This window comes from Entelurus aequoreus, linkage group LG04 (genome assembly GCF_033978785.1).
Source record: "Entelurus aequoreus isolate RoL-2023_Sb linkage group LG04, RoL_Eaeq_v1.1, whole genome shotgun sequence".
In the NCBI taxonomy this organism is placed as follows: domain Eukaryota; kingdom Metazoa; phylum Chordata; class Actinopteri; order Syngnathiformes; family Syngnathidae; genus Entelurus; species Entelurus aequoreus.
The window spans coordinates 89351339-89369773 of record NC_084734.1 but is presented as its reverse complement, the minus strand read 5'-3'; the positions used below and the strand labels follow the sequence as shown (position 1 = coordinate 89369773).

The 18435-nt window shown below is 41.8% G+C and overlaps 1 protein-coding gene across 1 annotated transcript in view; it reads right to left on the bottom strand.

The window, feature by feature from the left end:
- Positions 1 to 1713: 1713 nt before the first annotated feature.
- Positions 1714 to 18435, bottom strand: part of cdx1a (caudal type homeobox 1a) — a 19920-nt gene continuing 3198 nt past the window's right edge. Inside the window, exons 2-3 of the mRNA XM_062045960.1 lie at positions 4466 to 4614; positions 1714 to 2107 (exon numbers count right to left, since the gene is read on the bottom strand). Coding sequence (XP_061901944.1) covers positions 1916 to 2107; positions 4466 to 4614 — 341 coding nt within the window. The 3' untranslated portion in view covers positions 1714 to 1915. The remainder of the gene's footprint in view (positions 2108 to 4465; positions 4615 to 18435) is intronic.

The following is an 18435-nucleotide window of genomic DNA, read 5'->3' as shown; positions in this document are numbered from 1 at the left end:
TCTCCACTGCTCTAGAGTCCAGTGGTGATGTCCTTTACACCACTGCATCCCACGCTTGGCATTGGACTTGGTGATGTATGGCTTAGATGCAGCTGATCGGCCATGGAAACCCATTCCATGAAGCTCTCTGCGTACTGTACGTGGGCTAATTGGAAGGTCACATGAAGTATGGAGCTCTGTAGCAAGTGACTGTGCAGAAAGTCTTTGCACTATGCTGACCTCTCTGTCACTTTACCTGGCCTACCACTTTGCACTATGCTGACCTCTCTGTCAGTTTACCTGGCCGACCACTTGGTGGCTGAGTTGCCGTTGTTCCCAAACTCTTCACTTTTCTTAGAATAAAGTTGACTTTGGAATATTTAGGAGCAAGAACATTTCACGACTGGATTTGTTGCACAGGTGTTATCTTATGACAGTTCCACGCTGGAAATCACTAAAAGCGGCCCATTCTTTCACAAATGTTTGTAGAAACAGTCTCCATGCCTGAGTGCTTGACTAGGACACCTGGGGCCGTACTTATCAAGCTTCTTAGAGTGCCATTTTACACTTAAGTCCTGAGAATTTGCGAAATGTAGTCCTACTCTCAAACTTAAGAATAAAAGCTTTTTATCAACGTTCTTAAGTCTAAGAATCACTCCTACTCTCCACGATATTTAAGAGACCTTCAGAGGTGTCCTAAGTGGTTAGGAGTTGCCAGCAGGGGATGGCACTGAGGCGAGAGAGACGTGCGCGAACATTCAGGGAGCGGAACAATGTTTTTTTGTTTTTTTTATGACGAGCAGCTGATCAAACGGTATCGTTTAGACAGAGCGGATATTATTTTTGTCACAGATTTAATACTTTTCGATTCCTTGTTGATTTCTGCATGTGTCTGCAGTGGGCTAGTATATATAGAGCCACCCACACCAGTTTCAAATGAGTTGCCTAATTAATGAATTGGAAAGAAAATGTTATGACAGTAGCGTATGTGTGTGGCCGTGAGGTGAGTGACGTCAGTGAGTGTGTGGGCGAGAGAAGAGAGGGAGCGGTAGCGTGAGTGCCGGCGGGGACTAGTTTGTTTTGTATTATTTTGTAGTTTATTGTCAAAATATACACTCCCATTGTCCACTTAAATATTTCCAAGATATTTCTTTATTCTTAGACAAGGGATTCCCTTCCGTGATTGGTCATTTCTATGGACACAGAAATGACGTCACCTAAAATTGCGTTTACGGCACATAGTAATGTCGTAATTCAGCTCTGAGTGTGACACTTAAGATTCAGTCCTACACTTCGCTGAAAGTGTGAGTACGACGCTTGATAACTAACTTTTAAGTGCAGCTTTCAGCCAAGAATTTATTTACTCTTAAGTCAACTCTTAGCAGACTTCTTAGGAGTCATTCTAAGAAGCTTGATAAGTACGGCCCCTGATTCTCATCATTTGGATGGGTGGCCAAATACTTTTGGTAATATAGTGTATGTTACTCTGCGATGTACACCTGGGAAAAATGTGCTAAAAATGCTACAATGCTAACATTGGCATACATCAAGTACCAAAATATGACACCTGTATCATTTGCAAAACAAAAAGCTATCATACTAGAATGTTAAAAAAATTAGCAACGGGGCCACACTTTGGACACCCCTGGGTTAGAGCGTAGTAAAACTGGGTAATCGCACACTTTCACGTTCTTAGACACATGAAAATGTAGGAACTTATGTACAAATCCCGACTCCTCAAAACGCTCTTTTTCTTTTGCGGCCATTTCCAAATGAAGGAGTATCTTACAAATATTATTGGTTGCAGGTCTGAACAGTTGGTGTCCTGATCCACGTTCACAGATTCAAGTTGTCACAAATAGTTCCTTTCAGACTAATGCCCGAATGGTGGGCTTCTCACAGCGCATCATTTGGACCAACTGGCTGCACTTCCCCGTCATATGAACTCCAGCTTGAATTCTTCTGATATGGCGTTGGACAGAATGTTGCTGGGTGCGTTGTGGCCCTCACGGGACCCCACGGGTGCAGGCGGGGTGCTGGTGGACGTGGACGGCTGCTGGGAGTCCTGCAGCTTCTTCTTGTTTACCTTCCTCTCTTTGGCGCGTCGGTTCTGGAACCAGATCTTCACCTGGATCAAAAGCACACTTTTTAATAGAAAAAATAAATTAATTAATAAAATTAAAAAATAAATTAAAATTAAATTTAAAAAAAGAAATGTCCGATAATGGCTTTTTTTGCCAATATCCGATATTCCGATATTGTCCAACTCTTAATTACCGATTCCGATATCAACCGATACCGATAAACACAGTTGTAGAATTAACACATTATTATTAGGGATTATTTATTATAATGTCTTTTTTGCCGATATCTGATATTCCGATATTGTCCAACTCTTAATTACCGATTCCGATATCAACCGATACCGATAAACACAGTTGTAGAATTAACACATTATTATTAGGGATGTCCGATAATGTCTTTTTTGCCGATATCCGATATTCCGATATTGTCCAACTCTTAATTACCGATTCCGATATCAACCGATACCGATAAACACAGTTGTAGAATTAACACATTATTATTAGGGATGTCCGATAATGTCTTTTTTGCCGATATCCGATATTCCGATATTGTCCAACTCTTAATTACCGATTCCGATATCAACCGATACCGATATATACAGTTGTAGAATTAACACATTATTATTAGGGATGTCCGATAATGGCTTTTTTGCCGATATCCGATATTCCGATATTGTCCAACTCTTAATTACCGATTCCGATATCAACCGATACCGATAAACACAGTTGTAGAATTAACACATTATTATTAGGGATGTCCGATAATGGCTTTTTTGCCGATATCCGATATTCCGATGTTGTCCAACTCTTAATTACCGATTCCGATATCAACCGATACTGATAAACACAGTTGTAGAATTAACACATTATTATTAGGGATGTCCGATAATGGCTTTTTTGCCGATATCCGATATTCCGATGTTGTCCAACTCTTAATTACCGATTCCGATATCAACCGATACCGATAAACACAGTTGTAGAATTAACACATTATTATTAGGGATGTCCGATAATGGCTTTTTTGCCGATATCCGATATTCCGATATTGTCCAACTCTTAATTACCGATTCCGATATCAACCGATACCGATATATACAGTTGTAGAATTAACACATTATTATTAGGGATGTCCGATAATGGCTTTTTTGCCGATATCCGATATTCCGATATTGTCCAACTCTTAATTACTTTGTAATTCACAGCAATTACTAACACGTTTATTCACTTCCTGTTCTCAATTTGTACACAATTCACATCAATGAATTCTAAATACAACAATTCTCTTCATAAATAGTTAAGTCATTCACTTAACGAAATGAATGATAAATTATTTTTCAATAAGTTCAATACATTTATCATAATTCTTCTTCTTTGTACTTTGTAAACACTTGGACTTTAACTGGAATATATTAGTACATATGACTTGTTTGCTTAATCCATTCCATAACTTGATTCCACATACTGAAGGTTTTAAATGTTATACATGCATACAAATATTTATTGTCTCTAAGGTTATATTTCTCCTCTTTTGTTGAGAAAAAAATGGTGCATTCTTTGGTAGGAGGTTATAGTTTGCTTTGTGCATAATTGTAGCTTTTATGTAATTACAAATCCTCATCAGTGGGTGCTTAGAATTATTGAAAATGTTTGAAGTTGGTTGTACTTTAAAAGTTTAAACAGCTCAATTGAATTTGAAGTAATACTAGATAATTGTAAGTTCTTGAAATTGGCAATAATATTATTCTAAATGATTTACTGAAGATATGGCTGGATAAGTAAATAAATTAATGAATATTATGTAGAAATGTGAAATTGACCAAAGCTATAACAAAAATGTTATGTTATAGAACAGGTGTGTCAAAGTCATTTTCATTGAGGGCCACATCGCAGTAATGGCTGCTTTTTAAAAATTAATTTACATTATGCATGCGGGTAATAACCTGGGATTAATCATGATTAATCGAAATGCATATGCATTTGATTATTAGATTATTTTTTTATGTATAACTTGCTTTAAAATCATAAATAAAAGGTACATATTTGTTTTTATCTCACAAAAATAGTTTGGCAATACAGTATATAATAATATAATTTGCAATATCAGATAATATATAAAAGTTTAAAATATGCATTTTTTTCTGTCAAAATTGAAAGAAAGAATGCATTTAGTAAAAAAATATATATTATTATTAATTTTTTTTATTATTCTATTTTTTTTTAATTGAAACCCATTTTTTCCAGGCTTTAGCGTGCCACATAAAATGATGTGGCGGGCCAGAAGTGGCCCCCGGCCCTTGAGTTTGACACCTGTGTTATAGCATATAAAAGCATACCATAATGTACTGTAATCCGACATAAGTATACTACAGTATCGTGCTGTATCATGACCACTGCCACCTCACCTGTCTTTCGGAGAGGCCGAGTGCCATGGAAAGCTCCGACTTGCGCCTCATTGTGATGTAGCTGTTGAACTGAAACTCATTCTCCAGCTCCTGGCGCTGGTGGTCCGTGTACACCACCCTGTACTTGTCCTTCGTCCGAGTCTTCCCTCCTAAAACACACAAATAAGCCCAGTTAGAAACGATAATATTACGTGTCTTTGCCCTCTCTCGAATCTGTTGTCAGTTCCACCTCCACAAACAATAAGAATAAATCATTTTTTTATGTGCTTTGCTTTTTCAATTTCCAATGAGCCTCGGCCATTTTTGAATCATTGAAAAAAAACGACACAAGTGAAATAAACTGTCAAATAGAGAGGATGTGCATTGGCGTTGTGGAACATTTTGCTATAGGAAAATGTTCCATAGGGCACTTGTTGCTAGGCAGAATTGGGGAGCACTCATCATTTGTACTCCATTAGCCACTGAAAACATGTACTTAAGGATTGAGATACTTGCATTGACACAGAACTATTAGGACTTTAAGACATTGAATTTCACTAGTCTGTATTAAATATATTATTTCCATTAGGTTTACAATACCACTTGTTGCTAGGCCATCATTTGAGCCCCATCAGCTAATAACAACATTAGCATGTTTACTCCAAACAAAGCAAGGGACAAGTTTATTCCTGCCAATCAAAGATGGGCACGTTTCCCATTCGAGTCAACACCGTGCTAATTCCTGGTACCTGGGAAGAGTTAGGACTTGTGTGTGTGTTTATGTTGGTAAATATTGTTTATATATCATTTTGTCCACCAAACCTTTTATACTGTGCGTGAATGCACAAAGGTGAACTGTGTTGATGTTATTGACTTGTGTGGAATGCTAATCAGGCATATTTGGTCAGTGCATGACTGCGAGCTAATCAATGCTAACATGCTATTTAGGCTAGCTGTATGTACATATTGCATCATTATGCCTCGTTTGTAGGTATATTCAATATCCTTCACTCTTACCATCTTTGTATATCATTTAGTTTTGCATGTCTCATGACACATTATCTGTATGTAATATTGGCTGCATTTCTGATTGTTGTTTGTGTGCCATGTTGTTCCAGACCACAGCAAACAGTAGCAACATTTCTGTCAACAAAGATTTGCTTCAGCCTGCGACACAGTCATTTTGATAGTAGGCTAATATAGACACTTTATGTCATGAGTTCATTTTTTGCTGCTCCAGACAGATTACTTTTTTGTCATTTTGGTCCAATATGGCGTTTTGGGTTGCCGACCCCTGCCTTAACATATTTAAAACAGAAAAAAACATCTAAGAAAGAACTATTAAAAGAACGCAAAACAAATAATTTACTCCTTAAAACCAATAATATAAAGCATCTGTTTATTGGTTTATTTATCATCTTAATGGTTCATCAACAAAAGAGCTGCTCTTTTATATGGTAGGGCTTCCAATATTACCCAGAATGCCCCACTGTTGCACATAGGTTGGCTAAGCTAACATTAGAAACAACATCCCACAAAGCTGGATGACCATACTTTCTTCTCGACATCCTGCTGGTGTGTTTGTCTATCCCTCTCAGACCTGGCGCCACGGGCTGGGATTACTCATAGATATGAATACATGGACGACGCCTTCGGGCTTGTCAGGCGCGTCAACACGGCCGCCATCTTGAGCAGGGGTTTCGTCGGAGCCATCAGATTGGTGTGCGTCTGACTGGCACCAAAATGTCAATCATTGATAAAACTCTTGTCACGTTCGGGGCGCATGGTGCTGCGGGATTTTTGTTCTCCCAAGATGCAAAGGACGAAAACCGGACAGGACTTGCAGGTAACGACATGATTTAATTATCAAATAACACAAAACTGGTACAAAACAGAAAACAACCCGACAGGACGAGGTGCCGAGCGCACCGGAAGCTAAGGCTAACACTTAGCACAGATTGTATCTACTAGCAGGAGTTTAGGAAACGAGAACAAACCTATTTGGCAGTCGCGGGATGCAAAACAAAGAAGCCATCACGACTGACTGAGAAGGCAGGCTTTAAATAATAATGTCAATGATGACTAACAGGTGCGTGTCGGGAACCCCAGCGGCAGGTGAACGTAATTAGTTACTATGGTAACCAAACTCAGAGGTGCTTAAACAGATACTAAGAAGGAGTCCAAGACTAGCAGAAAAACACAAACGACTAGAAAACATAAACAGAAATATGATCCGGGCAGCGGATCATAACAACTCTGTCCCAGTTGGCTGAGACTCAGATTCGCCCTGCTCAAGATGGCGGCCGCGTTGACTCGTCGTTCCAATGGACAGCAGTGTCAGAGGTGGCGTCTACGTATTCATATCTACGGCGCTTACTTCCGAGTCCCGAGCTAACTTTTGGTGTGTTTTGAAGCGAAGTGAAGTGAATTATATTTATATAGCACTTTTCTCTAGTGACTCAAAGCGCTTTACATAGTGAAACCCAATATCTAAGTTACATTTAAACCAGTGTGGGTGGCACTGGGAGCAGGTGGGTAAAGTGTCTTGCCCAAGGACACAACAGCAGTAACTAGGATGGCGGATGTGGGGATCGAACCTGCAACCCTTAAGTTGCTGGCACGGCCGCTCTACCAACCGAGCTATACCGCCCCAATTTTCCTCGGTTTGTATGTGTTTTGAGGGGTTTTTGCTCAAAACTTGGTGACGGTAAGTACAGTAAGAATTAAGTGGACATTTGGAAAGTATTTGCAATCATATAGCAAACTAGGTACGGGTGTACAGTACAGAACGCATCGTGAAAGTCAAGACTGCGAATGATTTGAGCATGTGCGAAACGCTGCAATTCATGGTACTCACAGTAGCACCCGCCACTGCTCGTTGAGGACAACTGCTGGGTGTCAGAGTATCCAAGACACAAAAAAGTCGCTAGTAGCTGTTCACAAAAAGGGTCGCCATGAGGATGTGAAAGTCCTCATGGAAATTGTGTGGGTTTTGGGCTTTGCCGTCTGCATATGTGCCCCGACGAAACCTTCAGAATAAAAGCACATTCACAACTTGAATTGCCGACCTTTAGTTTAGTCATTATGTGCTCTCCAATTGTAATATATGACTATTTATATCAACAATTAGATATGTTTGGGTTTAAACTCAGATTCAGGAGGAACAGTGTGGTTTTCGTCCTGGTCGTGGAACTGTGGACCAGCTCTATACTCTCGGCAGGGTCCTTGAGGGTGCATGGGAGTTTGCCCAACCAGTCTACATGTGCTTTGTGGACTTGGAGAAGGCATTCGACCGTGTCCCTCGGGAAGTCCTGTGGGGAGTGCTCGGAGAGTACGTGGTATCGGACTGTCTGATTGTGGCGGTCCGCTCCCTGTATGATCAGTGTCAGAGCTTGGTCCGCATTGCCGGCAGTAAGTCGGACCCGTTTCCAGTGAGGGTTGGACTCTGCCAAGGCTGCCCTTTGTCACCCATTCTGTTCATTACTTTTATGGACAGAATTTCTAGGTGCAGTCAAGGCGTTGAGGGGATCTGGTTGGGTGGCTGCAGGATTAGGTCTCTGCTTTTTGCAGATGATGTGGTCCTGATGGCTTCATCTGGCCAAGATTTTCAGCTCTCACTGGATCGGTTCGCAACCGAGTGTGAAGCGACTGGGATGGGAATCAGCACCTCCAAGTCAGAGTCAATGGTTCTCGCCCGGAAAATGGTGGAGTGCCATCTCCGGGTTGGGGAGGAGACCCTGCCCCAAGTGGAGGAGTTCAAGTATCTCGGAGTCTTGTTCACGAGTGGGGGAAGAGTGGATCGTGAGATCGACAGGCGGATCGGTGCGGCGTCTTCAGTAATGCGGACGCTGTATCGATCCGTTGTGGTGAAGAAGGAGCTGAGCCGGAAGGCAAAGCTCTCAATTTACCGGTCGATCTACGTTCCCATCCTCACTTATGGTCATGAGCTTTGGGTTATGACCGAAAGGACAAGATCACGGGTACAAGCGGCTTAAATGAGTTTCCTCCACCGGGTGGCGGGGCTCTCCCTTAGAGATAGGGTGAGAAGCTCTGTCATCCGGGAGGAGCTCAAACTAAAGCCGCTGCTTCTCCACATGGAGAGGAGCCAGATGAGGTGGTTCGGGCATCTGGTCAGGATGCCACCCGAACGCATCCATAGGGAGGTGTTTCGGGCACGTCTGACCGGTAGGAGGCCACGGGGAAGGCCCAGGACACGTTGGGAAGACTATGTCTCCCGGCTGGCCTGGGAACGCCTTGAGATCGCCCGGGAGGAGCTGGACGAAGTGGCTGGGGAGAGGGAAGTCTGGGCTTCCCTGCTTAGGCTGCTGCCCCCGCGACCCGACCTCGGATAAGCGGAAGAAGATGGATGGATGGATGGATGGATGGATGGATGGATGGATGGATGGACGGTTTACCGGTTTCCCACCTGTTTCTGTAAGGGGCGCCAGAAGTTGTCCGACCCGTCAGCGATCCTGTTCTGTCTCCCTGGAATGTAATGTCAATTTCCCCTCAGGGATTAATAAAGAATTTCTGATCCTGATTCTGAATATAAGAAATAGCATATGAAAGGAAACCGCTCCAACATGGCCTTACAAGTAAATATTTACACACATGAGAAACGAATCCCTACTCTTGATTGAAAACAGGCGAGCGAAGCGAAAGAAAGGTGAGTCACATGTCGTGCAGTCAAGTAGACGACTTTTTGGAGTGTTGAAGTTCAGGCGCCACTTAAAGACCCATCACTTCTATTAATCAAACTAATGTAAAGACTCTCCAGTTCATTGCAACAGGACTTTTTCTTATCGCCGCCAGCCATGTTTACACAGGCAGCTATTCATTGACGCACACACATTCGCAGGCGAGGGCGAGTCCGTTATTGATCGGGAAAATCTCGTGCGACGCCACGGCACGTAGGGGAGAAACTGAGTAGACTCGTACGCGGGCTCAGTCCGCGCACCGCGGCCTCCCTAAGCTCTATTATCTCGCCAGGCTGTCACCCACGGAGGGCGGGGAGCGACCCTTTGGCGGCCTCCAGCGCCTCTTTTGTTAGCTTTGTGTTGACGTCCCACGCAGGCTCGCGGAAGGGAGAGGCGAAAAGGCTTGATGGATGTGTGTGCGAGTGTGCAGTCGGCCCGACTCCACTCAGGGTATGAATACATGTTGAAATACTCGCTGCCAGTGAGGGTCATGTGACAGCTCCATTGATAAAAATGACGCCCCAATCAAACAGTAAGTTGTAGACATTATTAGTACGCTTTTCACATGACAAAGTACACTTGAGCTGTCATACTGTTGCTTAGACTGTAAGCAGCGGAAAGTACCGTATTTTCCGGACTATAAGGCGCACTTAAAATCCTTTTTTTTTTTCAAAACTCGACAGTGCGCCTTATAACCCTGCACTGCAAAAAGTCAGTGTTCAAAAACAAGGAAAAAAAATACAAAAATGAGGGGTATTTTATTTGAACTAAGCAAAATTATCTGCCAAAGAACAAGAAAATTCGGCTTGTCAAGACTTTCCAAAACAAGTCAAATTAGCTAACCTCAATGGACCCAAAAATACCTTAAAGGCCTACTGAAATGATTTTTTTTTATTTAAACGGGGATAACAGATCCATTCTATGTGTCATACTTGATCATTTCGCGATATTGCCATATTTTTGCTAAAAGGATTTAGTATAAAACAACATCGATAAAGTTCGCAACTTTTGGTCTCTGATAAAAAAAACGCCTTGCCCCTACCGGAAGTAGCGTGACGTCACCGGTTGTGGAGCTCCTCACATCTGCACATTGTTTACAATCATGGCCACCAGCAGCGAGAGAGATTCGGACCGAGAAAGCGACGATCACCCCATTAATTTGAGCGAGGATGAAAGATTTGTGGATGAGGAACGTTAGAGTGAAGTACTAGAGAGGCAGTGCAAGACATATCTTTTTTCGCTCTGACCATAACTTAGGTACAAGCTGGCTCATTGGATTCCACACTCTCTCCTTTTTCTATTGTGGATCACGGATTTGTATTTTAAACCACCTGGGATACTATATCCTCTTGAAAATGAGAGTCGAGAACGCGAAATGGACATTCACAGTGACTTTTATCTCCACGACAATACATCGATGAAACACTTTAGCTACTGAGCTAACGTGATAGCATCTGGCTCAAATGCAGATATTAACAAAATAAATAAATCCCTGACTGGAAGGATAGACAGAAGATCAACAATACTATTAAACCATGTACATGTAACTACACGGTTAATGCTTTCCAGCTTGGCGAGGCTTAAAAATGCTGCTGCTAACGACGCCATTGAAGCTAACTTAGTAACGGGACCTCACAGAGCTATGATAAAAACATTAGCGCTCCACCTACGCCAGCCAGCCCTCATCTGCTCATCAACACCCGTGCTCACCTGCGTTCCAGCGATCGACGGAAGGATGAAGGACTTCACCACGATCATCCGTGCGGTCGGTGGCTAGCGTCGGTTAGCGCGTCTGCTATCCAAGTCAAAGTCTTCCTGGTTGTGTTGCTGTAGTCCGCCGCTAATCCACCGATCCCACCTACAACTTTCTTCTTTGCAGTCTCCATTGTTCATTAAACAAATTGCAAAAGATTCACCAACACAGATGTCCAGAATACTGTGGAATAATGAGATGAAAACAGAGCTATTTTGTATTGGCTTCAATGGGCTACCGATACTTCTGTTTCACTGGCTACGTCACGCGCATACGTCATCATCCAAAGGCGTTTTCAAGCGGAAGTTTAGCGGGAAATTTAAAATGTCACTTTATAAGTTAACCCGGCCGTATTGGCATGTGTTGCAATGTTAAGATTTCATCATTGATGTATAAACTATCAGACTGCGTGGTCGCTAGTAGTGGCTTTCAGTAGGCCTTTAAAATAAGTATATTCTCACTAATAACAAGTGCACTTTTATTGGTATAAAAAAAAGAGACCTTTTTGCTCAATATGTTGAAAAATATTCTTAAATTACGTAAATGCTAGTGCGATTATCTTGACATAATGATATGCGCTCGGCATCATGATTTTTTTTTTCATGCTTGAAGTAATAAATGATGACTTTAAAAAAGTAGTTTTCTACTTGTGAGTGTTGATGACACAGCTTTGCAACACTTGATATTCTAGTTTCAAGCATGTTTTACTCAATATAGCTCATCAAATCTCAGCAACAAGCTGTAATATCTTACTGACATCATTTAGGACCAAAACACTTAAAACAAGTAAAACACTCTAACATAAAATCTGCTTAGTGAGAAGAATGATCTTATCAGACAGAAAATAAGCAAATATCACCCTTATTTGACATATTTCATCTTACTTAGATTCCAGTTTGTGCAGTGCGGTGCGCCTAATGTACAGAATAATTCTGGTTTTGCTCACCGACCTTGAATCAATTTTATTTGGTACATGGTGTAAGGATAAGTGTGACCAGTAGATGGCAGTCAAACATAAGAGATACGTGTAGACTGCACTATGATGGCAAAATGACTCAAGTAAACAACACCAACATTTTATATGTTCCATTGAGAATATAGAACATTACACACGACGCTCAAAAATCTATCAAAATGTTTTAGTACGACTTTGGTAAACTATGAAGCCGCACTGCTTGATGGATTGTCGGCACATTAATACTATAATACAAACCCCGTTTCCATATGAGTTGGGGAATTGTGTTAGATGTAAATATAAACGGAATACAATGATTTGCAAATCCTTTTCAAGCCATATTCAGTTGAATATGCTACAAAGACAACATATTTCATGTTCAAACTCATAAAACATTTTTTTTGTTGCAAATAATCATTAAGTTTAGAATTTGATGTCAGCAACACGTGACAAAGAAGTTGGGAAAGGTGGCAATAAATACTGATAAAGTTGAGGAATGCTCATCAAACACTTATTTGGAACATCCCACAGGTGTGCAGGCTAATTGGGAACAGGTGGGTGCCATGATTGGCTATAAAAGTAGATTCCATGAAATGCTCAGTCATTCACAAACAAGGATGGGGCGAGGGTCACCACTTTGTCAACAAATGCCTGAGCAAATTGTTGAACAGTTTAAGAAACACCTTTCTCAAGCAGCTATTGCAAGGAATTTAGGGATTTCACCATCTACGCTCCGTAATATCATCAAAGGGTTCAGAGAATGTGGAGAAATCACTGCACGTAAGCAGCTAAGCCCGTGACCTTCCATCCCTCAGGCTGTACTGCATCAACAAGCCACATCAGTGTGTAAAGGATATCACCACATGGGCTCAGGAACACTTCAGAAACCCACTGTCAGTAACTACAGTTGGTCGCTACATCTGTAAGTGCAAGTTAAAACTCTCCTATGCAAGGCGACAACCGTTTATCAACAACACCCAGAAACGCAGTCGGCTTCGCTGGGCCTGAGCTCATCTAAGATGGACTGATACAAAGTGGAAAAGTGTTCTGTGGTCTGACGAGTCCACATTTCAAATTGTTTTTGGAAACTGTGGACGTCGTGTCCTCCGGACCAAAGAGGAAAAGAACCATCCGGATTGTTATAGGCGCAAAGTGTAAAAGGCAGCATGTGTGATGGTATGGGGGTGTATTAGTGCCCAAGACATGGGTAACTTACACATCTGTGAAGGTGCCATTAATGCTAAAAGGTACATACAGGTTTTGGAGCAACATATGTTGCCATCCAAGCAACGTTACCATGGACGCCCCTGCTTATTTTAGCAAGACAATGCCAAGCCACGTGTTACATCAACTCTTTCATAGACAATTTACAACCTGCTAGCCAGGCTCCGCGATGTGCTCAGCGTACTCCGTTCACCGTAGCGGCAATGGGGAAGATGTCGGTGCCACAGAGGGAAGAGTGCCACAGAAAGGTCACTGCACACATAGTCAAAAGACTGCATCCCTTTTCAGAGGTGGAATCTCCAACATTTAGGTTAGTTAAGCAATAACGTTAGAGCTAAGCTACTTGATACTGGGCTAAACAGTAACAGCAACATTACATGTTTGTTTATGTTTGCATGGATATGGTGAAAACTCTCAACCCAAAATACATACCACCTTCCAGGGACTACCTGTCAAACACATTGATCCCGGCATGGTAGAAGAAGAATCGGAACCGAGAATCGCCAGGAATCGGAATCGAAACAAGGAATCGGAATCGGAATCAGAATCGTTCGAATTCAAACGATACCCAACCCTAATCACAACATCTGGTTTCGGTTTTTATTTAAGACGACCAAATTTTCGGTGCGTCACTATCAATCAATCAATCAATCAAAGTTTATTTATATAGCCCTAAATCACGAGTGCCTAAAAGGGCTGCACAAGCCACAACGACATCCTCGGCTCAGATCCCACATCAGGGCAAGGAAAAACTCAACCCAATGGGACAATGAGAAACCTTGGAGGGGACCGCAGATGTGGGGTCACCACCCTGGGCGACCGGTGCAATGGACGTCGAGTGGATCTAGCATAATATTGTGAGAGTCCAGTCCATAGTGGATCTAGTCTCTAGATCAACTAGATCATCACTAGTCAATAGTGTGAAAATAATAGGCCAGTGGTGTGTCGTCAGGGCCAGCAAGGCCTTCTCTGCTGGCCTAACAACCAGAAAACATGATCATAATTACAGATAAAAGTAATTTTTTATTTACTTTCCCTAAATATCTAAAAGTATTCATATTCTCTTCATGTCATATTATGCTCCTTCCAGTGCTGTTGTTTTTAGTTTTAGTTTGTATCCAATCAGAATTCAGCGAGCTTATGTTGCCATGCTGTACCAAATCTGCCCAGAGCCTTCAGAATCAACAATGCGGGCGTCTTTGTGCTGTAAGTCAACGGGCGCATACAGTTGATAGATAATTGCGATAGCCAATGAGATCACCAGTTGTTGTCAGTAAGGCCTTCTAGATGGCCTCACGCTGTGATTGGATACTCACTTGGGAGTCCCAAGTGACTTCGATTAGGTGGCAGATATATATTTGCAAGGCCATTTTCAAGAAGGATCCTTAAGAGACGTTCCACATAAGTTATGTTTTAATTGCTGATGCAAGCTTATTCATTTTTAAATGCGCCAGAAAATAACCCGTTTTGTACACTGTTGATGTGGTTCAATGAAAAGTGGTGCGTAAATGTGTTCCTGTAAAGTATTTGTCCAGCAATGGTCATGTGGGGACATCAATTATGGCATACACTCATGCACATAATCACGTTTCATCAAACATATATTAACGTTGTTGCCCTAGGGTAAACTGGGTATAACACATGGCACAATGACAAAGCTTAACCTATTGTTACTATAACAATCTACAAGGTTAATGTAGGTTGCTTCTCTTTCTTCCCCTCCATTTTTCTGCATTCTTTCGTATCTCTAGTTATCATTACGTATATGTATTGTTGCATTTGAACAATTGTATTGTTGATAATAAAGGTAAAGTATTGGTATTGTTTATTATCAATAGCACTATTTCTATTGGTATTTGTATTGCTCCATTTTTAGTGTAATAATGCTCATTGTCATTTCTGTATTATTTTTTCGCTAACTGCTTATTTGCTATTACTTTTACCATCATATTTGTACATGTCGTATTTGCTGATGTTGCTCTGTTGTTGTTGTTGTTGTTGTGTTTGCTGTTGTTGTTTTTGTCTCTCTGTCTAATCCCCCTCTTGTCCCCACAATTCCCCCCTCTGTCTTCCTTTTTTTCTCTTTCTATCCCCTCCTGCTCCGGCCCGGCTGCACCAATGTTGTAACAAATAATATTTCTATTAAATAGGCTTTACTTTGCATTTTAATTAACGTGGGATTATTTTTTGTATTTAGAAATAATAGTACCAACTTTTTTTTTTTTTCTTTTTTTTTTCCTCCACCATTTGTGGCACTGGCGTGGCGCCCCCTGATGGACGGCGCTCTTAGCGTTTGCCTATACGGCCTAAGCCACGGGCCGGCCCTGGTACTGTGCAATCTACTAATAAAAGTCTCAATCAATCAATCAATCAATCAAACCAAGCCTGCCATCTCTGCATCTTGGAGTTCGTATTTGGCTGTCACGTAAATGTGGTGACGAACCCCAAGATGCAGAGATGGCAGGCTTGGTGCAGGAAAACATGATTTAATGTCCAAAATTCAGGAAAAACACAAACCAGGAACCAGGAACAGGCAAACTGGAAACAGGGAACAGGAACCAGCCAACGAGGAACAAGAAGACAGCGCGCTGCAAACAGCTATCGGCATACAGCAAACAGTCCACAGCTTACAGCAAACAAGACTCCAGCCCTGACTGGAGGGCGAGGCAAGTCTTAAATAGTGGCCTGATTGGCAATTGCCACCAGGTGTGCCAGACTGCCACTCAGGGACAGGTAAGGGAAAACAGCGCTCAGGGAGACAAGCAGGAAACTGGACCAAAATAAGAGCGCTGACAGGAAATAAAACAAACACAGAGGAAAAACTAAAACATAACCAAACTGTCAGTGACAAGCCTGACAGTGTCTTCTCTACTTAAAGGCCTACTGAAAGCCACTACTAGCAACCACGCAGTCTGATAGTTTATATATCAATGATGAAATCTTAACATTGCAACACATGCCAATACGGCCGGGTTAACTTATAAAGTGACATTTTAAATTTCCCGGGAAATATCCGGCTTTAACGTCGCGGTATGATGACGTATGCGCGTGACGTAGTCAGTTAAACGGAAGTTATGGTACCCCGTAGAATCCTATACAAAAAGCTCTGTTTTCATTTCATAATTCCACAGTATTCTGGACATCTTTTGCAATTTGTTTAATGAACAATGAAGGCTGCAAAGAAGAAAGTTGTAGGTGGGATCGGTGTATTAGCAGCGGATTACAGCAACACAACCAGGAGGACTTTGTTGGAGAGCAGACGCGCTAGCCGGCGACCTCACCTTGACTTCCTACGTCTCCGGGCCGCCAAACGCATCGGGTGAAGTCCTTCGTCCTTCCGTCGATCGCTGGAACTCCGGTGAGCACGGGTGTTGATGAGCAGATGAAGGCTGGCTGGCGTAGGTGGAGAGCTAATGTTTTTAGCATAGCTCTGTGAGGTCCGGTTGCTAAGTAGGCTTCAATGGCGTCGTTAGCACAGCATTGTTAACCTTCGCCAGCTTGGAAAGCATTAACCGTGTATTTACATGTCCACGGTTTAATAGCATTGTTGATTTTCTATCTATCCTTCCAGTCAGGGGTTTATTTTTTTTGTTTCTATATGCAGTTAAAGCACGATGCTATCACGTTAGCTCGTAGCTAAAGCGTTTCGCCGATGTATTGTCGTGGAGATAAAAGGCACTGAATGTCCATTTAACGTTCTCGACTCTCATTTTCAAGAGGATATAGTATCCCAGGTGGTTTAAAATACAAATCCGTGATCCACAATAGAAAAAGGAGAGAGTGTGGAATCCAATGAGCCAGCTTGTACCTAAGTTACGGTCAGAGCGAAAAAAAATATGTATTTCACTGCATTCTAGTCCGTCACTCTAACGTTCCTCGTCCACGAATCTTTCATCCTAGTTTCAAATTAATGGGGTAATGGTCCGAATAACTCTAGCTGCGTTGAAAACAATAGGAAATAATGAGGGAGTGAACAACTGACAACGTCACGCTACTTCCAGTAGGGGCAAGGTTTTTTTTATCAGAGACCAAAAGTTGCGAACTTTATCGACGTTGTTCTATACTAAATCCTTTCAGCAAAAATATGGCAATATCGCAAAATGATCAAGTATGACACATAGAATGGATCTGCTATCCCCGTTTAAATAAAAACATTTCATTTCAGTAGGCCTTTAACAGCCATAAAAAGATTACAACCCTTCCAAATATATTACACTACATACATCCATTCATACATTATATTACTTTCATTTACTAATTTTTAAGATGTTGCGACCTTTATTTTATTTTGTAGTAGTAGCGACTTCCTCCCGGTCAACTTCCTTTGTTTTCACTTGATCTAAGTGTGCATGCAAGCGACGTCGAGGCCACATTGGGGCCACATTGGGGCCAGTGCGCCTTTGCACTGGGGTCTGATAAAAATCACATTTTACTTGCAGTGTAAACAGTCAGCTGGAAAAAATCACGTCTAAAAAAAAATCAGATTTGGGCCACTTTGGTGTGACTGTAAGCATTTGAAGGAAGCTGTAGAACGAGGCGAGTATCTGTGGATGAAGAATCTTCAGGACTCCCAGTCAACATTCTCTTGATATTTCACAGTTTTGTAATTAATTGTAACGCGCAGAAGTAATTCTGCCTCGTCGTCTCTCCAAACCAGGGGTCGGTTGGGTTGGGCTCCCTTCATACATTTAAAAAAATGTATGATAATGGAAAAAATGGTGGAAAAAATATAATTTTTGTTTTAATATTGTTTCTGTAAGAGAGAAAATGACACAAACGTTCCTAATTGTTAGAAATCCCACTGTTTATATTAAACATGCTTCACTGACAGGGTTTGGCGAGCGCCGTTTTGTCCTACTAATTTTGGCGGTCCTTGAATGCACCTTAGTTTGTTTCCATGTACAACTTTTTTCTCGACGCTGCCACAGTAAGACGTGTTTTATGCCACTCCTTCTTTGTCTTATTTTGTCCACCAAACGTTTCATGATGTGTGTAGATGCACAAAGGTGAGCTTTGTGGATGTTATTGACTTGTGTGGAGTGCTAATCAGGCATATTTGGTCAGTGCATGACTGCAAGCTAGTCAATGCTAACATGCTATTTAGGCTAGCTGTATGTACATATGGGTGAGGGCCGACATCCGGGCAACTGAGCTACATACGGGTTCTTCGAGGCATAGCAACCAGACTGGCGTTGAAAACAAACCGTTGCCATTACTCTTTAACCTGTCGACCTACGCTGGTTAAACCCGTCATTCTGCCTCCAAAATGCCGAAAAACTGTGTTGTTTTTGGTTGTGCTAACCACAACTGGAAACAGGGAAAACAAAGGTTGTATTTTGTTCTGCCAAAGCGCGATAAAAGC